The sequence below is a fragment of the Myotis nattereri genome, assembly GCF_964212035.1.
Source record: "Myotis nattereri genome assembly, chromosome: 3".
NCBI lineage: Eukaryota > Metazoa > Chordata > Mammalia > Chiroptera > Vespertilionidae > Myotis > Myotis nattereri.
In genome coordinates this window covers 51,103,992-51,131,476 of record NC_138077.1, presented here as the reverse complement: position 1 = coordinate 51,131,476, position 27,485 = coordinate 51,103,992, and the positions used below count along the sequence as shown (strand labels likewise).

Sequence of the window (27,485 nt, the reverse complement as noted above, 5' to 3'; positions counted from 1 at the left end):
AAAGGTCCTCATAGTACAGTGCATCAGTTAAAGAATTTTAAAAAGTGGGGGAAGGGTAGGAGAAAACTGTGTTTTGCATATTGTCTCATAGAATTCTAGAAATGTACGAAGGCTTTAAAAAAATTATGTAGCTTCAATAGCACAACACATGGAAATCTAAAACAGGTGTTTAGAACCGCAGCAGCTTCTCTAAGCATTCACCGAGAACTGTTTCTACTTGGGAAGCTGGATTGCATGAGGAGAGGAACTCTGATTCTATTTGCCCCATGATCTGAGTACAATCAGGCAGCTGCAGGCCAGCTCTAGCCATCCCTGTGCCCTGCCAATGCCTTCCATCCTCAGGGGACAGAGTATTTGTTATTTCCAGTGTATTTGTTATAAGTTTGTGTTTTATGTGAAATAAGACATGTTTTAGTTAAAACTATGGAATTGAATAGTTACTGAGCACCTCCTAGGTTGTGCTATGGCTAGGGATGGCTAAAAAACCATATAAAACATTATCATCCCCTGAGGGATATTGTCACCTCTTGAGCAGATTAGATCTATACACATTTGGAGAAACTCCTGAGAACAGTATGTGTAGGAAACTGGACTCCCAAAACTTCAGCATCCTCAGTATCTACAGCAATGTCTGATTCAGTATACATGCTCAATAGATACTGATAAATAACAGTTTCAAAAAAATATACCATAGAAAATAAGGGCTATTGGTTATCAAGAAACAAAACAACTTGACAGGCTTCCTGGACATTACAGCAGTGACCAAGAGGGCAGAAGCCATGACCACAGGAGCTGGAGCAAGCCTGGGAGTAGGAGGCAAAGTCCTCATGGACAATGAAGAGCAGGACAAGCTGGGGGTCACCTGAATCACATGAGCAACACTAAACAGAATCCTCAGTGGAAAAAAAAAAACCACTTCAAATTAGAAGCAGGATTATTCCCCACATTTGAATTCATTCATTTTAAATTTTGATTTAAGTTTTCAGCACTGTCTTATGCTATCCACTGTACAGAAAACTGAATTATCCATAAAAATCAAGGTTGAATGTTAGCAATGAAAACTTTCTACTTTCTGATCCTTCTAAATTAATGTCTCAGTGATTAGTGTTTTCAAATCCCCAAATCTTATTGTATTTAGCTATTTCATCATTAGAAATTACTTTCCCACAGAAATGTGTACAGTTTACATGACTAATTATAAAGCAAACTCCCTTTTCTGTTAAATATTTGTACTAAATATTTATAGTTGGAGAATTCCTGTAAAATTTGTGATTTACTTGATAAATTAAACCTACTCAGGAAGGGATTAAGATACTGCTATTTCTGTTTCACTGAAATAGCCAATTCTACATGCTGTGAATACAGAGTCTACTTTCAATTTATCCAATGTTTACCTAAAAGATGAACAATTTCAAACATCAATTCATTGTGCTTCTTGATTGAGTCATGAATATTCCTATAATCCCCAACTCATAAACCGTCAGCCTCAGTGAATGAAGTTCCTTCCTTTTTTCTTTTCTTCACGATTTGACACTCATTCATGGTTTGGGTCTCTTTATCGCCACATGAAATGATACTGCTACTCTCAAATTCTTTTTGAGTCTTCTGACATTCGTTCCAAGAGTCTCAAATATAGACTAATCTGTAATTAGGTTTTGAATACACTGTGAATACCAAAAGGCCAATCCCAGGAGAAGGTTCACTTCAGTGGTTAATAACAGTTTAGAACAGGAACAAAGAATCACACACAAAACATTACTACATGCACTGAAGTAAACCTTTTACAACTTTTGATGTTTTTAAAGAAAGCATAAAGAAACAAGCTGCAAACTTACTGATGCAGTGGACTTTACGCAAACCACACATCTGAGGATCCTAATGTGCCTCAATGCAACAGTTTTATAACATGTTGCACACACTTTGTAGCAAGCTTGAGGACACCTTGTAGGTGAGATTCTGCTGTGAAAAGTTGTTCACAAAAGCATGGAAAATTAAAGGAACATTTCTTATTATGTACCATATGTTCTTCCTGAAAAGGCTTGCTTTTTATTAGACCATTATGCTGTATTAGTAAGTGCTCTTTAGAAATTCAGTATTTAAAGGAATCATATAGGGTACAGGGAAACAAAGGAAGAAAACAAAAGGTGAATAAGAGATCAGAACCAAGATTCTCAAAACTAACTCAAAATCTTAGATTTAGCACAAGGAGGAATGTGCACGTTTTACAGTGAATGAAAGGAAGAACCAAAGAGATAGTCAAAGGTGTACTAAATCTAACACTTGTCTTCTCAATCTTGGCCCTGTAGTTTTTTTCCCCTACAAACACACACGCTTATTTTTAAACAGACTCATTAATGAAGACAAACAAGATTACTGCTTATTACAGAAGGAGGCTTCATTTCCTATGTCCTGGAAAGCTACTTGAGATTGGGATGGTCATTTCAAAGTTCGGTGGGGTCCCAGACTTATAGGGTGTCTGTGAAAATGGTAACAGAGTCTCTTGGGTTATTTCCATTGCTTCAAAAGTTCAAATGAAAATCTTTGTTTGGGCTAGAATTACATCTACTTGCATAATAATCATTTGGTATAAGTTCATTATTGTAGACAAATCTCTAAAACATAGACTTTACAGGCATATACAATAATGAAAGGTATTTGATGGAAAAAAGGTTATATAAATCCTGGTCTAACACCCCCAAATGATAAAAAGGTTAGTTATTTTACCGATTTTATAAAGATAAGACAATGTATTAAAAGGTATACAATCCTGTGATCAGGAGAACTGTTCCGAGTATCAGCTTTGCCTTTAACTTTATGACCATAGACAAGTCACAGTCCTAGTTTCGTTATCTATAAAATGAAGGAATCTGTCAGAAGAATCCAAAGCCCATGCTACTTTCAAACTTAGAACTGACAGGTACTATTCTAACTGATCATGCTTTAATTGCATCTTTTAAAACTTGTTTATTATCTTTTGTTTATTACTTAGTATCTTTTTAAATTTCATGTTAAGCTCCTAGTGAAAAATGCAATCACAAATGACAATATTCTCACAGGGCTATATAATTCAATTTAGAGAGATCGGTTTTATACTGCCTTTCGGAGAAATCAATGTGGGACTGCTTGTCTGAATCACATACTTACAAAAAGTCTGCCATTTAAAATCACTCAGCCTAGCACAACACTTGCTATGTAATAGATGCCCATGAATATTCATAGTTCATTCACTCATTGTTGAGTGATCTGATTTAACCAGTACTTAATTCAAACATTAAAGGTAATTATTTAAAAAATTTGCTATTTTCAAACCCCTAAACAATAGGATTTAGGGAAGAAAAAGAGCTGCCATAAAGAAAGACTGTGAGGTGAAGTATAACTTATGTCTACTCAATATATAAAAAGCTCAAAGTGACTTATGAATAAATTTAGCTTTTTTTTTTTTAACTCTTTAATTGTAAGCATTTCTATCAAGCACCTTTTGGCTAATATAATCAAAACCTCTTAAGATACATTCTTAATATTTTTAAGTCGAATTCTCCAAAAGATTTCAGTATGAACATAGAGTAGCCTAATACTCAGGCCTTTATATTGGTTAGGCCCTTCAACTTTCCTAAGTAGATGGCAACCCTAATTTCATTCAGCTAACTATAGTATTAATTCTTATTTATCTGCCCTTAACTGACAAAGAGTAGCACCATTCCAGGTTTGTCAATGTCAATGAGTGTAAAACCTTGAACTTTCTGCTACTTGATACTTTCTAAAAGGCTCAGCTGTAAGAAATATGATTTATGGAATATTAGATGGGATATGCATAATTCATCTATTTCTCTAGGATTTATATATTTCATCTTTAGATCAGCCGCACCAAATAGCTATGTATCTGAACTGCATCATTTTGATTTTGCTCAGAATTGCTTATGTTATTTGCTGACACTGAGAACATGAAAGAGCCCCATAAAATCCATGATTACATACAGCCATCTGATTCACTATATCATATAACTCAGTGTTAGGAGGACTGATAAACTTCTCTCCGGTGTGTGTTCTGGGAATACCTGTTTCATCTACGCAACTGCTATGTTGTTGTTTGAGAGTGACCATAAGTCATGTAATCCACTTTGCTTTCCATTTTTGTCTCAGTCCCTAGGAACCGCAGGGCTAAGTTTGTAGCATACTTATAGCACAGTATCTAGAACCCTTGAGCATGTATTTTGAGGGGGTATCAATCTTACCCCAAATTTCACTTGCCTGGATTTTATCTTCCCTTCCATTTAACTTTTCCATTTTTACCTTTTGCACAAGATAGGTCTTTGTAAGCTGCCTCAAATCCTTTTTTAGGATAAGGCAGGAAATTAATAAATAAACTATCATGCTAGTTTGAGGAAGATATATTACTAGGCAGCTGATTCATATAATATACTCTAATAGTCTAAAAGTGGTCTTTTTATATTGGTAATCCTTTTTAGGCCAGTTATTCAAGAATATTTGGGGGGTATATTTGTTATATGTAATCTTCTATGAATATATCTGCATGGGAGAAAAAATAATTATCTGCTCAATTCTTAGAAACCAATGATAAGTACCTATACTTAAAAGTATTTATTTTCAGCAACAGAAGATTCATGATTGGGATTCATGACTGTCTTTTAAATGTAAAAGTTAGATTGATTCTACCTTAAGATTGTAAGTCTACTGTGAATTATTTTATTCTGTATCCAGTACATAAAATGCTCCATATTAGTTACATATATTAACACAAAATGTGGCGGGGAAAAAATCTTTTAAAGATATTTTACATGCTAACTCGTTAATAATACATTGTTTTATTTTCTTCAATGAAAGTTTAAATAAATATACTATCTCAAAATGAACACATTCTTTTGCTCCTGTTGAACAATCTAAGTATCAATACAATTTTTAAAATATGATTAAGGTAATTAATTGGGAAAGCTTTAGCCTAATGACCAGTAAAATAGTTCCAATCGAGGTTTTAAAATAATCCATCATTTTTTCTTTTCTATTTTCTCTTATTCTTAAAAGTATATTTTATCCTGAATTTTGTTAGAAAAGTTGAAATACTTTAAGAAAAGAAAAACCACCCAGGCAGCTCTTAAAGAGACAGGACATCATTTATCACTTGCAAAGACAGATTTATAAGAAGAGGGCCCCTTCTGTTCCTTTAAGGCTGCAAAACAGATGGGAAGTGAATGGACAGTCAATGGGACAAGAAAACACATGCTGCTGTATGTATGTTCCCAGCATAAGAAAGAGGTCAAGATTGTAACTGCATGACTGGGTCCTGGAAAGGGTCTTTCTTCAAGCTGTTACAAAGACAAACGCTGTTCCTCATCCCGCTGTCAAACTGTTATAAATATTGGTTTGTCAAAAGGCCTTCAGTGCTGAAGCTTTAAAAAGGAGGCGAGACAGATGAATGAATTATGAGAATGCTTCTTAAACAGTCAACTCATTAATGTAATTTTAAAAGTAAAAGAAAATAATACGAAAACAGAATGTAATTCTGACTTATGAACCAAGCTAAAAGTTTATGAAAAAATATGGAATTAAAAAACTATAGGCCTTTAATAAAGTTAAGTGATACAAAAAGCAAAAATGAAATACAATTATATCTTTTAAATAAGATGCTGCATTAGCACAAAATATTATTAAACTTATCACAAAAATTAACGGGCATTCATGTTTTCTGAGCTTGATTTCATAAATTTTCAGTTATTTCTCACAATAAACTTGTAAGGAGGTATCATTACTGATACTGGTTTCAGAGCCTTCACAATAAGGGTCAAAGGAATGAAAATAACTTCAGAATTAATTCCACATATTCATTAATTTAGAAAATCACCTTTAAATTTTAAGTCACTATTTTTTTTCTATAGAAAAGGGAAATAAAAATATTGCAATAGCAATTAAGAATACATACATAGATTTATCAATCTGGGTTATCCTTTATGAAGAATCAAACCATTACATGTCTTTAGGAGACAAATCCATTGTCCTAGATACTTAATAATTAGTTTACCTAGGAGAGTAGGCTCTAAAACTAACACAGTGAAAATAATATAAGAAAGGAGGCAAAATTATATGAACTTGGTTATCCACAGTCATCCACAAGAACAAGCCCAAAGACTAAAGATGAACAAAATCCTAAAACAAATCTAAAAATATACCATCTCTAACACATGTGGTTAGTCCCAGCCTTGACATAAATATGAGTATCAATTTCCCCATCTGAACAACAGGGATAATACCTTACAAGCCTCAGGCCTCTACAAGGTGCATACATGGACAAACATAACACATTTTGTCAAGTGTACAGCTCTCTACAAATGTAAAGGACAGATACTGAGTCCTGTATCTGGATTTGGATTCCAAAGTACCAAATCAGGCAGTTATATGAAAACCAGAGGCCTGGTGCATGAAATGCATGCATGGGTAGGGTCCCTAGGCCTGGCCTGCGATCAGGGATGATCAGGTTCCTGCCTCCCCGCCTCCTCCTTCCCATGCCACCTGTGTGCTGCCACCACACAGTTTCCCGCTCCTCCCCGCCTTCCCCTTCCCTCGCTCCCTCAGAGCCCCACAGCCACAGCTGGTCACCCGCCATGTTCCACGCTGTTCCCTGGTGATCAGCACATGTCATAGCGAGCGATCACACTCCCGGTCTCCCGGTTGAACTTTGGAGGGGACACTCTGCATATTGGCTATATATATATATATACATGTATATATATATATAATCTTTTAATATTAATCATATCATGTATATATGTATGTTTATATATATATACATACACACACACACACTTCCTATTCATTGCCAGCAATCTTAGAGAAACAATTTAAGTAGAAATGAGAATAAAAAATTATAAAGTTAATTAAGAATTGAGGGATATTAAAAGTGGAAGTAGCAGGCAAACATTCAAAGGTTTCCTGTTTAAAAGAGAATTAAGATCAAAAGTAGCTAGAGTAAATAGAAGAATCAATCCAACAGGTTTAAGCTGCGAATGACTTGAAGATTTTTAAAGAAAGGAGAGACATAAAGAAGGTACAGGCATACGTAGGAAGAGCCAGGTCCTGAATACAGGCAGGAATTAACTTTCAAAAGAGGGTAATTTTCAGTACATGTTCTGCTACAAAATAGCCTTGGTATACCGGACCTATTTAAAGTAACTGGTACTATAGATTTTATTTTTACTAATGCTGCTTTTCCTCTCAGTGAACCTTTTTGAAATAAGTTTATATGAAGAAAAATTTAGCCTACTCTGAGAAACTAGAAATAGGAGCATGATGAACTGAAGATTTGAGGTGTAAGAGAAAGCCAACCTAAGATCTCTTCGTGAATATGTGTGACAGAAATGATGTCCCTAAGACCACATTAAAATTGTCTTAGAATACAACGTTACAGTGGTTACTTCTAGGTAGTGGCAATTGTTTTATAAATTTTGCCATCTATATTTTCTAATTTTCCACAATACATATATACTAGTTGTGTGATAATAAAAAGGATTTAAACAAAAACACCTAAACATTTGGTAGTGTACTTGGAGAAGACAGGTACAGTCTGTACATATGACTCAAAGTAAAAAGTGACATCAGCAAAAGGAAAGACTAAAAAGACTTGAGTTCCTTGGCTCAGAAAAAGTGATCTAATTGAACTTCCTTCTATAATTCAAAATACTAAAACTAAGGAAAAATGAAACAGCCTTTGTAAGAGAAATTAAAATGGACTCTTTTCATACACAGTAGATAACAATGACGCACAGAGAATCTTAAATGAGTTGCAAAAGTTTGAAAACTTCACTAATTCCAGACAGATTTCAATTCACTCATATATGACAGACCCATGACAGGCAGTTATTGGAAGTGAGATGAAATGAAAGTGAATCCTAACACTTAGGAGGGTGCCTTGATGAGCAAGTGCTATGTGGTCCCATAAAGTGTCTTCTGGTTTCACAATCACCAAGAAGTTATTTGGGAAAATATTCTATCACTTTTAAGATTAATCATATCATGAATTAGCTTCATCATTTCCATGACTATGATAATTAAGAATATGAAATTATGCTCATTTGGGAAAATAGTTTAGAAATGTATAAAATAGTAAAACATTACAATACCTTTTGCTCTTAATCCCCTCTCCAACTATCCTGAGAACCTCACTTCCCAGAGGTTACAAGTTTAGTGTGCATCAATTTGTTCTTCAAGATTGTTCTTTTTTTAAAAAAAATTTATTCTTGTCTTGCTTAATTTTATTTTTTTAATATGCCGTTTAACAGGCGAATGGATTGTTTGTGATTAGATTGTTTTCAATGACTAGATTCTATTTTTCCCCATCTTAGACATGAAGAGGATGCATAAATAATTAAAAATAAAACAAATCAAAGTTTAATCCCATGTTTAACAATGTTACTTCATTTGTAACTCAGTCAGTAAGGAAGTGGTGTTATTAGCAAGAGAAAAAAACAGCCTAATTCATAGAGTTAATTCTATGCACTGGCCTTTTTATACATAATATACACATAAACACCTATCACAATAAGGCATAAATAAAACTTACTTTAAATTGATAAATGAAAAACTCAACCCATAAATTACTAAAGAGACCTTTCTTATCTTTATTTTTATTTTAATCAGTTAAAACCTGAATTTAAAGCAAAAAGAATATACTTGCTAGTAAGACATGGAGTACCAGAGAAATATTCCCTTAACCTTGTACCAATTTCCTAATACTCTTCAATACTGCCTTAAAAAATAGACTTAGGCCATGAAAAATGTGCTTGACTTATAAAGCCCCTCTAAGAGTCTGGATTTTCTCATCAATAACCTGGAAAGCACACCACTCAGGCTCGTGGTGGGAAATACTGTTTGTAAATTACTTTCTAACAGAACTCTCCGTGAGGACGGCTTGATATTCTCTCTCTCTCAGCTACAGCACAAAGCAGAGTCTACTTCACCTATGGAGACTCATGATAAAAATAATCTTCATTATCTTCCTTAGATGCTTTAGTTTAGCAATTTCAGCTTACTATGAAAAATATTTCAGAGGCAAAATTTAAAAATTTAATCCCTTTTACCCTGAAAAGATGCCTTAGAGACCATCAACACTGATAACATAAAATAGAAAAAGTTACTTACTCTGCAGTGAATCTTTCCACTTTCCAACTATACTCATTCCTACTAATAACCATTCCAAAAGTACACACATGTAAAAGAGGATGAAAATATTCCAATCAACTTAAAAAATTCCTAATAACCTTAAAAAAATTATGAAAGTGATTCGGTGAACTGGCAATTAGCAAATCATTGGTGACCAGAAAGAAGTGGTTTCAAAAGGGATGAAAGCCAGATCAAAGGTGTTAGCAAGGGAGTGGGTCCAGGGTGAATGTAGCGAACGCAAGCTGCTCTAGGAGGGAAAGGAGATGGTAGCTTTCCGGCATGACAGAGTGGAAAAGAGTTCCTTAGGATGCGAAGTGAGAGCTTCTTTATGAAGTCAAAAGAAGGGGGCAAAGACAGCGTCTGTACAAAAGCTCACAATCAAACAGTCAGAGCACACACACTATGTAACATATAGGTATGGTGAAATTATGAAAGAACCAAGTCACTTTGGGAGAATAGGTCAGTCATAGTAAGCATAAATTTTACCCCCGACATTGGTTGTTTTGGTTGCCTAGACTGGGAAGCCTGCCGTCTGCTCAGTTAAATATCATTGGCAGTACCTCGGGAAGGTTTTTAATCACTGAAAGAAGGTAAATAAGAAGAGCAGAGGAAAAATACTGGTTTCGGACCCATGATAATGATCTAGAAGAAGGCACATGAGAGACATAAGAAAAGAGAGACACAGGGAAAAGACTGCTTAGAAATGTGCTAGAAGCCAAGAGACGAGAAAAGCAGTACCAAGGTCTTTTAATTATTGGCCAAAGAAACAGTAACAGTATTTAGATATAAATGATGTTATAGGGCTTAGGTCCTTAACAGTTCATGCTTTCTCTCCAGGGCAACTGACTCTATTCTCTGTGACTGTGTTTTTTTTATTTGTTGTTTGAATGCTCTCTGGGCCTACCTAGCATTCTACAACTTAATTCCACCCCCTCTTCCTTGAAATCCCTTTAAAATTCATTTTCTATGGTTACATCTACAGAAACAAAACAAACATGCTACTTATAGTTCAAATAATTTACCAAATTTTCAACAGTCACACACATTTACCAGACTCTACTAAAAGAAGATAGATGTCAATTTGATCACAATTAACAGCTAACTGTGCTGCTGCGAACAGGGAGAACTGCACTAGTTCAGGGGCAGAAGGGCGGGTGGTGACCTGGAACCAATCACCTATTGAGGGAGACTTGTCAAAATATGTGTGCCAGAGTCCCGCTACGGAAAAATAGTTTTAAACCTCTGACTTTCCCTTTCTATAGTAATTTTAAGTTCCAAATTCTGACTCTAATAATCTTTCTATTCAGTCTCTCACTGCTTCATGGCCATTATTTGTACCCATCGTGGCCCTCAAGCACATGTGGGTATGGGAGAGGCTCATTAATTTGGAGTAACTGATGAAAATCAAATTCAAGAATGTCTTGATATTTTCCTTTTCTACATGAAGAACAACAAAATCATACTGGCTGAGAGTTTCATCTACATATGTTCTGACTACTCTTTATTCCATTTTTAATGTGGCGTGAAGACATTTTTAACTAGCCTATTAATTAGAATTGTTTCAGGGCTAGTGAAAGGTCTTTTTAGATTTAAGCAGCTGTGGAATGTTTCTCTTCGATCTTAACTTTTAAAGTGGCGGTACTGAATCATTCTGCTGCCGCTCCCTTTTTTATCATCATAATTTTTAAAATGTACCTTAATTATGGAGAACAAAGTTTTCATTACAAAAATGATTTGTTACTGAATATCTGGTAGCTGAGAAAAAAAAAGAAGTTTCCATTTTTAGTCTATATTTCTAAGTTTCTAAAGTCAAAACTGAATCTCCCGCACACTAAGATACACAGCTTGTGTCTTTGCTCATTTCTAACTATCAAGAGAAAGCACGGGGTGGAGGATAAGAGGAGACTGGGAAAGTGAAGAGACACAAAGACGAGCGCCACCAGTATTGTACTCTCCCAGGAGAAACAAACTTTAAGCTTCGGGAAACAATTGCTTGCTGTCTGGGAGATGCTCAGGCATCAAACAATAAAGAACAGTCAACAGAGGCAAGAGGCCGAGCACGCTGCTGAGATTCCTACTCTCTAATCCCCGGCTCCAGTAAAAAGGCCAGCTGTTGCCACCTCGCGTAGGGAGTCAGCAGAGCAAATTAATTGCCAGAGAAAAAAGGCGCGGATATTGGAAAATTCTAATTTACCAGCCTCTTTAAGTTACACTGTTTTAAACATTAAGGACATCACACTATAGCATTAAAATACGCCTGTGCACTGGTAGCCCAAGTACAGGAGTTTATCACTGTTTTCACAGTTATTGGTAAGTAAATGAGATTTAAGTATGAAGCACTCAGTTTTGACTGAAGCACATCTATGAAGTACAAGAATTATGAAGAAATAAATTGAAGCTTACTATAAAACATTTCAACACTCACAGACCAACTCAACAAAAAGCCTCAATTGCTCCATAAAAATTCTGCATTTGTTAGAGCTGAAGCTTAAGCCTCTAAGCATGAACACGTCACACTGAAAAGCCGTGTCTGAGTTTGGGGCACTCAGATACTACTTAACCGTGGTGGAATTTGACAGTATACTTCGAGGTGTGATTGAACTTCCTCCAATCTGTTCTGTGGCTTCGCTTGCATTCAATGTTCTAATCTCTTACCCAGATGTTCTAATTCTAACAGTTTTCATATCATTTGAGTTTAAATTGCAAAGTTTTTTATAGTGTAGGAAGTACAAAGGGTGATCATCATCATCACTATTATGTGTGTCTTTCTGACCTACTCCGTAAAGTATATTGTCAACTATGTAAGTATCCAAATGTAAAGAACCATTTTATGTAATCATAGTTTCTAATGGCTTGAGTTTTGTTTTTTTTTTCTTCCTCAAATTAGTTTGGAACAGTAGTTAAAAGACTTGGGGTTGATTCTTGGCTTTACCACTTATTATCTATGTGTTTCTAAGCCTCCATTTCTTTATCTATAAAATAAGAAAAATGACTGTACCTATGAGAATGCATGTAAAGCACAAAGCCTAATATCTAGGAGAGAAAAATACCTTTATAAACAGCTCAGGTTCTGATACCAAAATCAAAAGGAATGCACTGTAAAGTAGGAAAGACTCCATAGTTATTGGAAAGAGCTATCTAAAGGATTGGTAATGCCCCTTTAATTCTTGTGTATCATTGATTCTTTGGTTATGTACACAGAGAATGAAAAGTGTAACTCGAGCTTTCATAAACAAGAGTTAAAAGAAACCTAAGGTCTGAATCCTAAGCAATTAATTTAAGGTCCAAACACTCACAATAACCTAGTTAACAGCTGACACCATATTCACGGCAAACAATAAGAGAATTCCCAGATGGACTGATAAAACTCAGTTTAGCAACACTGCCAGCAATTACCACTAGTGCTTGAGGTGGATGGAGAACAAACTCTAAAAATAAGTCTGTGAGGTGATAGCACTATCACTTGTTCTATATAATGACAATTTATAAATGAATTTATAATTTATTTATGAATTTTATAAATAATAAAACAGAGCATAATAGAAAGAAAAACTCTGATTTAAGTTATGGTATACCAATCTTCCCCTCTCCAAAGAAAGCATTTTAAAACTGAAGTCTGTTTGAATATGTAGGTTGGAAACATTATTAAAAATTCTGCTGGAAATCCAAATAGATTTTATCCCAGTTAACACTATTTAAATATCTATTTATATCCTTTGAAATAAAATTCATTACAAAATCAAAATAATTTTATCAAAGTCAAAGTGGGCATATTTACAAACCACACAGGTCTAAGTGTGACTAGACACTGCAAATAAAAAAGTAAGGTGAAAAGATGAGCTGTGTATCTTATTAAACTGTTCTTGAGGTAACAGTCTTTTGACATCTTCAAAGACGTATTTTCAAAGGTGTCGTTTTCTTTAAATTATTTTCATATGAGCCTGATCCATTATCAGTTATAAAAACACAATTAAACATTTTTAATGCAAATAATCTTAGACTTAGAGAAAAGTTGTCAGAATACTACAAAGAACATATTTTCCCTCAACCATTTACTGCCATTATGCCCCTGGAGCCCCAAATATTCTATTGGTATAAGCTACAAACAAGGATCTTTTCCTAAAGAGTACTAATTTAACAAATAAAGTTTAAAAATTAACACTGAGGGACTACTACCTTGTAACCCTCAGATCCCCTTCACATTTTATCAACTGGACCACTAATATCCTTTAGAGCAAAAAGGGCCTGTGCAGGTACACACATTGCATTTCTTTAGTCTCCTTCAACCAGAACAGACCCCAGTCTTTCCTGTCTCACATGATATTGATGTATTGTAGACTGTGCCTTAATTTAGGTTTGTCTGGTGTATCTTTATAATGGGACTTAAGTTATACATCGCTAGAAGTGATGCTGGGTTCTTCTCACTGCATTCTATAAGGCGTCCACAGGTCTGATTTGACCATTACTGATATTAACTTTGACTGCTTGACTAGGTGGTATTGCCAAGGCTTCTCCAATGTAAAATTACTCTTTTTCTTTTTTTAATTATTTTGTATGGAGATATTTTGTGTGATTATACAAACATCCCATTCCTCATCACTGATTTTATTCATTTATTAATATAAGTATTAACATGGATTTATTTTACTGAATGGGTTATAATTTACAACTATATTTATTTTCATACCCAAATTATCCTAGTCTTGGCCAGCTGGAGCCTCTTCAAGCTCGCTCTATATCCTGTTGACATGTCCCCACCATTCTTCAAGTAATTCCTTACTTTCTATACCTTAAGATGCTCCAGGTTCATCCTACCTTTCCCTGCTCCAGCTATGGAATCTACCATGTCTCCAAAGAGTTCTAGTTCTACGTATGACTCCTCTTCCCAGGAGCCTCCGGGGACTAGAAGAAGTGGGCTCCTCTCTCATTTCTTTGACCTTCCTAACTCCAGCTTCATGATTTCATTTCACTAGTGAACATGGTATATCTTTTTTAGAAGATGAGAGAATACTGTACTACTTCTTATGTACTCATCTTAAAGGCTAACCAGTTGGTGAATCTCCAAAGTAAAGTGGTGAAATTATTTAAAATCAAGCAAATTTAAGACTGGCAATAAATGTGATGCATCAAATTTTACCAATCTCTATACAATGTTCTACCCTATACAATTTTAAAATCACAGTAAAAACTCTCTTGATTGCCTCTCTTCTCTAAATTGTTAACTAACATGCTATATTCTAACTGAATGTGCTATACTAGACACTTTGATCTGTGTAAACTTTTCTCGCTGAAAGTATCCATGACCAGATTCCCAAGTGTTAGACTGAAGATAAACAATAAGGAGATATATTCAAGATTCTTTACAACTAATGGACCAAGTCATGGCTCATCTCCCTAAGTGGAACTAACGAAGCTGAGTCACTAGTCAAACACTTGCTTCCAAGTACATTATTTGATACGTTAATGTGACCATAATTTTATATGAAGAGAGGTAGTCAATCATTTCAAGGAAAATCAGCAGAACATATGACCTGGCTTGACAGTGCACAAATTTGTGTTAGTAATTCACTTCCTTTAAAGAATCAAATTGGGAATGGAAAACGATGGGGTTACACACATGAGAAGAGACACATCATTTTCTAAATCACTTAAAAATGTATATGCTGGTAAAATACGTGGAAGTTTTCACTGTCTGATAACTATGTCCTGAGGAATAAAAAAGAGATATAAGTATACATTGTGATATGACACAGCTCTTTCTGGAACAGCATTAATTTAGCGTGAAATTATGAGCCAGGGACTTCCAACTGGTTTTGAACTAATTCTCTTCACAATGCTGTGCAATAACTATTTAGTACGTAGTCATTTTCACAAAAAAGCTAAGGCTCTGGGAGATACCTGCCCAAGATAACACAGCTAATCTTTGGCAACTCTGAGTTAAAACAGATCTTCTCTAAGTTAGCACAAAGTTAACTATGTTGCCAAAGTGACATGAGTAACAAAAACAAAAGGAAGTCAATACAAAATGGAAATAAAAGTTAAAGTATGTTTCAAAAAAAGGTTATTAAAGAAAGAAAAAGAAAAAACAGAAATGAAGAGTTCAGATAACTTAGAAATGGAGTGAGAAGGAAAAGATAAGCCGTGGAAAATAGCATGCTGCTTAGGCTCAGGGTATAAAATAGGAAAATTGCCTGCTTTCTCATGGATATTCTAGTGACTGTGCTGTACTTATATAAATTCAGCTTAGAAACTGTTTTAAAATTTGAAGAACTTCTTTCTAGTCAGCATATGCTCTTTTAGATATCAGAAAACTCACTGGATAATACATTTAAGTATAAAATGAAAGAAAAAATACTGTTTCATGAAGCTTAAGTAAGGGAAACTTATAACAAGGTAGACTCAAAGAGAAGTGCCAATCCCCAGTATTTTTATTTTTATTTAATAATATTAATCTTTCACTGACTTCCTTAGGTTCTTGAGGATCTAAGTAAATCTTAATAAGCAAGCAAAACATCTTAAAGCTAAGACCCTACTAGCATCAGGAAGGAACTAAATAACTCCACAAAGTGGAGTGGGGATGGTGGAGGGGAAGGGAAAGCCACACTGCCTAGTGCAGGTGAGAAGCCGGACCAAGTATAAGAGGGTGTTCACAAGGGGGAGTTGGTGGCCTGGCCTAGAGGTGAGGAGAATGTCTGTGTAGGAATGTAGTCTGGTGCAGGGCATTGGAGCACAAGCAGGATGAAGAGGGCATCTCCATAAAAACATAGTCTGACTTCAGGTGAGGAGGGATTCCTTGAGTAGAGTGCAGGGTGAGGGAGAATGAGAGGGGGAGATGTCTGCACAAAGGGAGAGAGCCTGAGCTCGGTAAAAAGGACTCCATGAAGAGGGCATCCTGACACGGGATGTCAGGGCCCAGATGAGGTGAAAAGGGTACCAGCACAGGGTGAGGCACTGCAGAGGTGGCCTGGAGTCAGTGTAAAAACCTGAGCTGGGTGAAGAGAAAGCTCGTTCAATGAAGGGGAGAGCGACAAGTTTGGTTACATAAAGGAGCACTGATCAAAATAAGTAAATATATTAATGATACCTAGAGCCAGATTTCTTTGTCAGAAAAAGGAGTTACAAATATGGAAAAAGAGAAAACGAGAACCTTGGATTATTGAATTCAAATGGTAAGTACTAATGTCAACTTATGGTTTTTAATACAGACATATATGTAGGACCAGGAATAAGATGCAAATGTGTGTATATGTATTTATGAGTGTGCATGCACACATGCAGTGTTTGTTCCCTAGCTCTTTCCACTGAGAGGGTCTGGGAACAGCAATATTCCAGTAATAATGAGCACATCAGTTCCCAGCTCTTGATTTCTATATACCATTCTCAAAAAAAAAAAAAAAAAAGCTGGGTCAGGTAGAGTACAGAATGAGCATGGAACATCTTGTGACATGGAAGGACAATATTAGGACAAAAGGGGAACTTGGATGGGGTGTGAAATTAGACGTTGTAATCAGTATCAACATCCTGATTTTAATGGTTGCTAGGAGAAAATCTTTATTTCTAAGAAAAAAAACATTAAAGTATTTAGAAGAGATGGGGCTTCAAGTCAGCATCTTTCCCTCAAATAGTTCAGGAAGAAAAGTTCTTTGTATATACTTTTCTGTAAGTCTGAGGTTAAATGGATGAACTAGGAATGGAACTGGGGACGGTGAAAAGGCAGCAAAGTGAAAGGCAGGAGGAAGTACTTACTGAGGTCTTCAGCAAGTTGGACTCGTTTACCAGTGAGCAACTTAACCTTCTTCTCACCATCTTCAGCGAAATCTTCCAGTACTTCTTTAACATTTTTCTCTAATCGTCTGACTGTTCAAAGTAAATAAAAAACCTGAGGAGCACTGTTTTTATGAATGGACAAGGATAAGAAATTAACAATACGTGGAGTAAGTTCTTATTTTTCTCATCACATTAGATCTATTAAGATCAGACTTCTCACAGTTACAGGGAGAATATTTACTACTATTCAGTGCTTTTAACAACATAAAACGAATATATTTTCTCAGAGAGTCATATTCTCAAGCCCTGACACTTTAACAGAAGTGCAGATTTCTCAAAAAAACTAAGTAATGCTTAGGAGTCCTTTTCTAACAGTTTTTCTGTAATAAAGAGAGACTCCTGCTATGTTTTGTCTCCATCCTTTTCAATTATGATTTGTTTTCATTAATATTTTAAGGGCAAATAATAATTCTCAGGTTTTCAAATAAATCTATCATAAAGGAAGAATTAGGGCATGCTATTATAAATGGATGTTATTACTGTATTTTTTATGTCAAAATTAGAAAATGGTCCCTCTGTGACTTACCTTCAGTGTTTGTAAGTTGTTGTCTTAAAGTATTTGCCGTGATTGCAAGCATGCGCTGTATTCGCCAAAATAGGACAACATCATTGCATTCCAACTGAAATATCAGGTAATTAAGATTACCAAATGCAAGTTTAAACATAAATTTGATCATAAACAAGACAACTACTAAATAAGTGCCTCTAGCCTAAGCTTTAAAAATACTCAGACTTACCTAACATATACACTGAGTGGCCAGATTATTATGACCACTCCATCAGTACTTCATTGACACTTCCAAAAATACTGAATATTGAAAACTTCCTAAGCAAATACTCTCAAGATTTTATTATTATTATTATTATTATTATTTGCATAACTAATTCACTTCATTGTACTAATGGGGTGGTCATAATAATCTGGCCACTCAGTGTATATTCCTATTGTAGATAGAAGCTACTGAATAATTTCTGCACAGGATCCATCATATTCTGCATAATTTGGGTTCTATCTACCACACACCTATATAACTTTGTTTTAATTCCAATAAGAAAGCAAATAAACTTGGGAAGTAGGGCATTTCATTATGTTTTATACAAGCAGAAATCCACAGCATATTATGACCTTTAATTTGTATTTAGTTTCAACACATAACCATGTTAAAGTATGTCCTTAGGTTAACCTCTTTTCTTTGAGTGTATACTCAAGAAATTTTTGAAATTCAGCTGTATATGAAAATAATTAATGATATATATTTAAAAAGAATTTTATTCTGTAGAGAGGTCTTCTCAACATTTAAAATTAGGGCAAAAAATTTGCAACTTTTTAACAATAGGTGCATTTAATTGTAAATTTATTTTAAGCTGCTGAAAATTCAAAAGGAAAGCATTTTAGGGGCTCAAATAAGATCACTGATCAATAGAACATTTTCAGGATATATTTCAAAACATTTCTGCTTGTAAAAAAAAAATGCTCAAAATATGTCCGTTTGCTGCCACCTACAGGTTACTTTGTAAAATGTGACGTTAAACTATAACTGTCCATTCCAAAAACTTTATAGTGCTTTAATAATTTAAAGTAAGATTTTATTGAGAGAATAACAGCCTAATATAGGAAACTAGCACAATAAAAACTGTTTTACAGTATGATTTCCACTATTGAATGGATGATTGTCTTATACACATACACACACACACAACCTTGCATAGAAAGAGTTCAACAAAAATATATAAAAAAATGTTAATTAAAATTACTTCTAGGTGAAGGGTTATAAAAGGGACTATTTCCTTTTGCATATTTTTTACATTTATTTATTGAATTTGTTTTCTACAATGGGAATGTATTATTTTATAACAGAAGAAGTTAATTCTTAAAAAATATTTTAAAGCGGTTTAGTGCCTATTATATGCCCATACAATCTTACAGGCACTGGGATGATATGCATGTAAGGTGCAAATACTACCAAAGTGGTAAATATCTTTGAAAAGATAGGGGCTAGATTACTCTTTATAAATCACACATTTTTTCCAGAAGATCAAAAGACTTAAAATTAATGCTAAAGTTTACTTTTAAACATCTAAAATACTATTGCTATAAAACATTTCTACTTGTTTTTTGAAACCTTACCTCAGAATCTACAAAATGCCTTTGATAATAATAAAAGCCTCTTCGACACAGGTTACAGTGGTTTAGAGCTGTTTTTAAGAAATGTCTTCTATAAACTTGGTGCCAAGTGTCCTTAATCTAATGAAAAAAGAATACAAACACCAGAGTTACTATACACTTGTCAAGTTAATCAAACACATTCTGAAAAGTCATCTACAAAGCTTATTTATATTTAAAAAAATTAATTAAAACCAATGGCAACGGTGTTATTCTACCAACCTTTTTTATCCATTAAATTTTTTCAAGATAAAGATTAGATTTCCTACTAGTCTGCCCCCTTACCAGCTTATGTACTTCAAAATTTGCAGTATTTTTTAACAACCATTGCTGTTATAGTCAAATAATCATCTTGTACAATAGCAAAAGTAGAAATTATCTTACCCTAATTCAAGGTAAAGATTCCAAGGCAACAAGAGGTTGTGAACCTTGGACAGAGTTAGGACTAGAAGGTGGTTTCAGACCATGCCCATTAACCAACCCAACAATATTTCCTTTCTGATTATTAAATTTCAGTTACTACATCATTGTATTGCTATACACTCCGTTAGCGTTCAAGGTTCTTTCATACCACTATTGTTTTTAAAGCATAACAATATTAAGTAGGTAGAATAAGTATCACCACCACCATTTGACAGGTGAAAAAAGGGGCTCAGAGAGATTATATCAATTACTAAAAGTAATATTACTAGCAAATGGAATGAAACTGTACTAGAATTCACATCTCCTGACATCCAGTCCATCCACTATTCCTGTCAGAGTACTTTCTTACCATTTTTATAGGTTCATAAAGTGCACTGAACAAAGTGTCTCCTGGAAAAAAACCCTGAGATTTTCTTGCTCACAGAATATGCAGCCAATCCACATCCTACATATGGACAAAGTTCCTCCCACTGTACTTATAGCCACAGTAAACTTAAAAGTATCAAACTGGATACAACTAATTATTAATGAGAACTAGGACAATGTGGGTAAATTAAATCTATGTTCATGTAATCATTAGTCTTAATTTCATTTTCAATCTCTATATATAAAAGCCTAAGCGACCATTACTACCGAAACGACCAGTCAACCAGTCGCTATGATGTGCACTGACCACCAGGGGGCAGATGCTCAACACAGGAGCTTCCCCCTGGTGGTCAGTGCACTCCCACAGCCAACCTCCCACGGCCAGCCAACCTCCCCCAGTCCCTCCCCCTGGCCGGCAAACCTCTTGCAGTCTCTCCCCCCTGTCCCCCTGGCCCTGTTCAGCAGCCAGTAGCTGGCAGGCCCCAGCTGGCCCGGCCCTGATCAGGATGGTGAGATGGCTCCCATAGGCCCTGATCACTGGCCAGGCCTAGGGACCCCACCCATGCACAAATTTCATGCACTGGGCCTCTAGTTTATAAATAAAGCTACTACATATAGCAGCTATAACTGTTTTGAATGTCAGTTTTCTTGTATACTCATTTCTCAAATGAGAAAACATAAATAGCAGATAATCTTTAAAAGAATTTATATGTGGCTCTGAAATTTTATATGACTGTCTCACTAGAATTACTTTTCTCGTTGGGTTTCACTTAAGTCAATTTAAGCTAATATTAAAGTGAGGTTTTGATCCCTTACACTCTAACTAGGAAACACAGGCCCAGAAACATTTTTATTCTTATTTTCCCCAAATAAACATCATGAAGGTAAGCAAAAAGTAGTCTAAACTGTAATTATTTTTATCCTCATATTTATTATAAGTGAGGAAAAAGAGAATCCAAAGGCATTATCCAACAAGAAACAAGGATTAAGGAAGCAAGTGCATGCTTTTTGGCATATTTATTACCAAGCTTGGATCTACTTCTACTCCTCGGGATTCGAGGTTCTTTCGGACTGTAGTTATCTCATCACTTGCAAGATAGGCTGGGTGTTCCTCATTACATTTCAACATCTTCTCCAATTCACTCTTGGTTTCGTTGTGAACACACTTTAAAATGTTTCAAAGACAACAGTATTTAGTTGGTTCATGATTTGGCACACTTATAAAAACAGAGTTCCAATTTTAATAAATATATTGCTATTGCACAATGACACAAGTTTAATCACAACAAATAAGAACATACACAGTTCCCTGGTTTATGCATGCAGGGACAACTTGGAATTATGACAGCCAAAAAAGAAAAAAAAATTTTAGCCCTATTTGTTGTATTTTACTTTTGCTGAAATATTTTACACAGAAAGAGATAATCTATAAATGCTTTATATCTAATAATTAGATGACTGTAATGACTTACACCTCTTGACATGTTTTTTTTCCAATAAATTAAATACAAAATTCATAGTGAAACTTTTAAATAGTCTTTTCATTAAAATATCTTGCTTTAGATTGCTTCTGTAAGGTACCCATTATTCTTAGATTCATTTTGTTTCTTCTCTATAATTGTTCACAATCTCTTCATCAACGGAGGAAAAATATACATACAGGTGATAAGTTTGAAAATATGACTCTTAATTTCACAGTGTGAAATTAAATTTTTCTTTTCATTTTTCATTCAAAATAATTTATTGATTGATTTGAGAGAGAGAGAGAGAGGAAGGAAGGGAGGGAGGGAGGGAAAATAGGAGGGAAGGAGAGAGAAGGGAAGGAGAGAGAAACATCAATTTGTTATTCTACTTATTTATGCATTCATTGGTTGATTCTTGTATGTACCCTGACCAGGGACTGAACCCTCAACCTTGGCGTATTGGGACGATGCTCTAACCAACTGAGCTACCCCGCTAGGGCCTATCTCTTCATTTTTCAATCCTTCTTTTAAAATTGAATGTGTAAAAAAGCTTCAAATTCACTGATTAAACAAGTCACTACCACAGCACTTAGCCCAAACTATACTAAGCTACAGAATCTGAGCATTTGTACAAAAATAACACTTACATACAAAAAATTTACTTTTAAACAGAACTAATAGTCTCTGAAAATATGACATTTTAGAAGAAATATTATTTAATAAAGAGAAATTTCACTATTTCCTTAAATATCTGCTATTTGGTCTGAGGTAGGAAGGAAATCTCTAAATATGATTTTCCTCAACTTTTCCTGTTCTGTTTTCACTTTCACCTGTCCATTTGTCCCCACTTCACCTGGTCTTCAGGACAACACTCCTCTCCCACCTATCCTGACCAAGATCTGCATTAGTTCAGCTGAGGTGAGGTGAGAATTTTCAGAAGTAACACCACCAAATAGTTTTCAGAGCATGGATTTATCATCTTTAACACAGAACAATCTTGAGTTTCTTTTCCTGCTAAATCTGGTCACTCAAAAAGACAAAGGATTGTAGACAGCTGCCTTAAACTTGCAATGTGAGGCCCGGAGACATTATTAATCTCCTTTATAATGTTTCTCACCCTAATTTCCAGGTATGAGGTCCAAAACAGTGTGTTTTTTTTGTTTGTTTGTTTGTTTTTTTAAATATATTTTATTGATTTTTTACAGAGAGGAAGGGAGAGGGATAGAGAGTCAGAAACATCGATGAGAGAGAATCATCGATCAGCTGCCTCCTGCACATCTCCCACTGGGAATATGCCCGCAACCCAGGTACATGCCCCTGACCGGAATCGAACCTGGGACCCCTCAGTCCGCAGGCCGACGCTCTATCCACTGAGCCAAACCGGTTTCGGCCAAAACAGTGTTTTTAAAGTGGGAGTGAGAGGGTTAGCAAGATTAGAGGAGAATTTGACAGGAGTCTGACAGGAGGCTTTGTTTTGAAAGAATAAACAAACATACACAAACACTTCCCAGGTGATTCTGATGCCCCTCCCCTCTACACTTTAAATTATGGCCTTTATTCTAAAGCAGTGGTTCTCAACCTTCCTAATGCCGAGACCCTTTAATACAGTTCCTCATGTTGTGGTGACACCCAATTTCATTGTTACAAATTGAACATAATTAAACCATAGTGATTAATCACAAAACAATATGTAATTATATATGTGTTTTCCGATGGTCTTAGGCTACCCTTGTGAAAGGGTCGTTCGACCCCCAAAGGGGTCGCGACCCACAGGTTGAGAACCGCTGTTCTAAAGTCACTCTGAGTCCTATACCTGCTGCCCTGAAACCCTCTTCTCTGAAGGGTTTCTATATTCTTCCTCTGGGTTGCAGATCCTTGCCCTGCCCTTAAAACTAATTCCTCAGCTTCTCTTGAAGAGATTCCCTATGGGTTGAAGTTCCTGAGGAAAAAACACTTACATACAGGAATCATTTCTCTCTAAGAGTGTTTGGCCAAAGCATATTTACCACAAGTTGCTGCATTAATTGTTCTGGAGACTCTAGGTCTATTTCACTAGGACTTGAAGGTCGGACATCGTTTTTCTTTGGTGTTTATTGGCCTTACACCTGTTTTTTCCAGTCAATAACCCCTCTCCCCTCCACCCCCATCTCAGAGTCAGAAACCTCTGCTGGTCCCCAGGGGTTCTTTCCGGACAGACCCTCCTCAGTCCATGCGCACGCAGAGAAGACTGATGCACCCTGAGCACAGGCATCATCCAGCCAGGCACTCTGACCACTTCTTCAGCGTCTCTTCAGTCTCTTAATGACTCCTTGCCCCCCAAATTCATCCCAGAAAAAAAGAGGAACTGTCCCTTCACTATTTTAAGACAAATTGGAACTCACATCTGATAGGTATCTTCATCTCCCTTCTCTAATCACAGGGATTCAGGAACAAGAAAGTGGGTTACACGCCACCTCTTTTTCTGATTCGTTACTGCCTTCATTCATGTATTCTATTTACACTCGTTTATTTAAGCAATGAACAAGAATGAGACAGTGGGGTGAGACTGAATGCTAGACAGGAAAAGAAGCCACAACAATAAGGAAGGAATAAAAAGGGTGGGGGTTAGATACTTAATAATTTACCCATTTTCCCTCTTTTACTCATTGGTAAAGGTATTTACACTTGTCTTTACCAGTTTGTTCTTCTGAAGTGCTCATTAAATGTAAATAAATGAATTCTATAATTCTGTTTGTTTCCTGTCTGAATTTTTATACTTATTTTGTGAACATAGGAGCAAAAAAGTAAAAGAATATAATAATTTGAATAGACAACTAACAAAAAAATCCAGAGATAATATAATAGAATAAGGTTAAAAAAGTTATTATATTTCTTATTCTAATCATATTCATTCTACATCCTCTGAAACCTTTGTCATTCTTTTCCTTTTTTTCATAACTATAATCTTCAATTTAGGGAATTGAAATGAACAAAGCAATCAACCACAAAAGGGACATGCTTCAATTCTTTCTTTTACTAACACAGCTACTTTACTTATAAATACTTTCATTCATAATTTACTGTTTATTCTAAAGATTTTAGAAAGGCTGACATAAACATTTGAAATTATTAAGACTGGTGTAGAGGCATGCATAGGTTATATTTTACTGCCTGAACTAAAATGACCAAAATTATATCATCATAAGGGCAGATTTGTTTGTTTTTACCTGTTCTTGGGTCCGATTCTTCCAGTACAGCCACCTCTTTTTCCAATCTGGACCCACCATGTTTTCAATTGCATTTTCAGCTAAACGATTGAAAGAAAAATTTAAATTCATGATGAATTTTGTCATTTACCAAGTACAGAAATTACAACTAATATTCTTGCTTTCATAACCACTTCAAAGTGATATAGCAATATAAAGTCAGATGAAGAAAAAGTTATATGATTAATAGGATGCATATATAAGAAATAATTTAATTATATATGTTTACAACCAATGAAAAGTACAATTCATTGTAAAGTTCTTGTAAAGTTCTCATAAGTATAGCAGCAAACACTAGAATAGTTTGAATACAGCTTTTTAGATTATCAGTACTTATGTCTAATTTACTTAATATTTTTAGTAGTAACTAAGCAGTCCACTAAAAAAAATCCCAGAAGTAATCTTCAACTACAGTATTAATAACAAAGACCTGGAAATATTAATTTTTAAAAAATTACAAATGTTCTCTGAAGTTGGATGATTCCTTCATCAGAAACTACTCAAAACTCCATAACCCCTGTCCCTACTTACTGTCCTTGAGACGAGCCTGAAGAGCCTCTTCCATGAAGTAAATAGCTGCGTCCCACTGCTGTTTATCAGATATGGACCGGTCTTCTAAAGCGTTATGTTGAATAACCCTCTGAAACAACAAGGGAAGAAAAACAGCTAATATGATTTGTGTCTTATCATTTGGTAATTTTATTCAAATCGATAGCTTAGCAAATATCTAAAATGACATAAAGCATGTCCCTTCCACACAAATGCAGGAGTTCCTAGTATCTGCCTATTTGTCAGCTTTCTGTCTAAAAAAACAACAGTGGAGAATTTCTCCTAGCCCAAATTAAATGAACTGACCATCTCTAAGATCATTGTGGGGGCTGGAGAGGGGCATAGTACACATTTAACTACATAAAATCTAACACCTAGAACCCTAGTATTTAGGAGTTAATGATTCAGATCATCTCTACCTCTCCTTTTTATCATATGACCTATGTGTTAGCATTTTCAAAAAGAGAGGATAAAAATAATAACCATTATCTCACTAGTAACAGCCCTGAAAAATGTAATGGAGGGAAGCTTAAAAGGTCTAAACAATCATAAGCAAATGTTATTTATCATAAAAAAACTAGTTTTCAAATTTTTTAATTGTTGAATGAATGAAAATGGCACTATTCTCTCAGAAAGCCAATCTTAATAAGGCAGCTAACAAGAATAAATAGTTTTCAAATATGAAGATAAATATTATTTATTCTAAAAATTATAATTACAACCAGCCCACAGTCAAATACGCATTTTCCTGGAAGACAGTGCCTTTGTCTGAGCAGAGCAGTTATTTAGTTAGGTTTGGATTATGGTGAGGAGACTGTTACATATAACAAAAGATTTTTCAGATGGTGGAGTGAGGAGCCAGTGTAGGCAGTAACAGTGATCCAGGAACATGTAGTTGTCCCAAAGAGATCTGTAGAGAGAGTGTTCACGAAGGTGCTATTAAGCAAGATGAGCAACATAAAGTTAACAGAAAGGTATCTCATGGTGACAATGATGTTTACCACAAATTATTTGTTGTTCAAAGCCACCGTGGTAAAAACAGAGATGGTAACAATTTCTGATGCCTCACAAAGGACAGAAATCTCCACCAAGGAAGTCCAAACTTTGACCAAAACCATCACATTGAAGTCTCCCCAGATTGATGGTGGGGCTGCTGGTGACTTGGGAATGTTACTGACTGCACAGCCATCACATTTGATTCCTTATTGACAACAACCACCACACACATCACCACGACTATAAAAGATGGACTATCTGAAACAAGAATTGAGAAAAACATCATGATCTCCGGAGATGCAGATAGTGATCAGGACCAGGCGCAGGCCCAGGCCCAGGCAAGCCTGAGAGCAGAACCCGACACATCGGTCATGAGAGTGGTGGTGCTCAAAGAAAGGGAGGCGGAGGAAAGGGAAAAGTACGGTAAGAAATTCATTACTGAACAACATTCAACTTAGTGAACCAGAAGACTTCTGACCATTTCAGGTTGTAATGCCACACCGATAATTCACTGAATTTATACCACAGCTGGTAATGACCAGAAGCCTGAAGAATTAAAATACCAATGCCAAACCTTACCTTAACAGCTCTGGTCTACACTGTTCCCTCACATTCAATATGTATTTTATTTTATAACTACTTCTAAATATTCTTGGTTCTTTCTATTTCTTTTTTTTAATCAGGGAGTTTTGTTTTATTTCCTGTTTACTACCTGCATTATATGACTCATTTGATCCAAATGCTGGTGAACAGAGCAGCCCAGCTGGCAAATGCTGTTCAATGGAACAGGTACTGTTGTACACAAAGGAAACTATGTGACTAATTTGAATCATGGTTTTCCTTCTTCCAGGTTCCTCCCATAGAGTTCCCACTGAATTACAGTAAATATTTACAGAGTTTTCAGACTGCAGTAAATATACTGTATGAGAAATTATTAATACAGATTAAAAGCATTTCTTACATCTTGAAACTTTCCTAATGTTTGACCAATTCATTGGGGATATTTTTTATACTGAACCCTTTTGACTTTCCTGTCCTTCAACTTTTTACTCTTAGTAGAACTAGAAAGTCAGAGGGTCTCCAGACTGGAGAATTGTGAAGAAGCTCACTGACCACGCACTGTGTGTAGAGACCCCACCGCACCACAGTGCCAACTCTTCTCAGACACACACGCGCTCTTCAGCAGCATTCCAGAAACAGGAGGGAGGAGAAAGAGAAAACAATTTCTTCCTTTCTAATAAAGTATTCAGGCAGCTTAAAACCTTGGTGCTTCCTTTCTCAACA

The 27,485-nt window shown here is 35.5% G+C and overlaps 1 protein-coding gene across 2 annotated transcripts in view; it reads right to left on the bottom strand.

Annotated features, from left to right (window-relative positions):
* The window catches only part of OPA1 (OPA1 mitochondrial dynamin like GTPase), a 91,814-nt gene that overhangs the window by 6,690 nt on the left and 57,639 nt on the right, over nt 1-27,485 (bottom strand). For both annotated transcript variants that reach the window (XM_081087875.1, XM_081087876.1), the window contains 6 exons: nt 25,188-25,296; nt 24,618-24,697; nt 20,973-21,113; nt 19,124-19,240; nt 17,522-17,615; nt 16,915-17,025 (listed from right to left, as the gene is read on the bottom strand). In XM_081087875.1, coding sequence (XP_080944001.1) covers nt 16,915-17,025; nt 17,522-17,615; nt 19,124-19,240; nt 20,973-21,113; nt 24,618-24,697; nt 25,188-25,296 — 652 coding nt within the window. The remainder of the gene's footprint in view (nt 1-16,914; nt 17,026-17,521; nt 17,616-19,123; nt 19,241-20,972; nt 21,114-24,617; nt 24,698-25,187; nt 25,297-27,485) is intronic.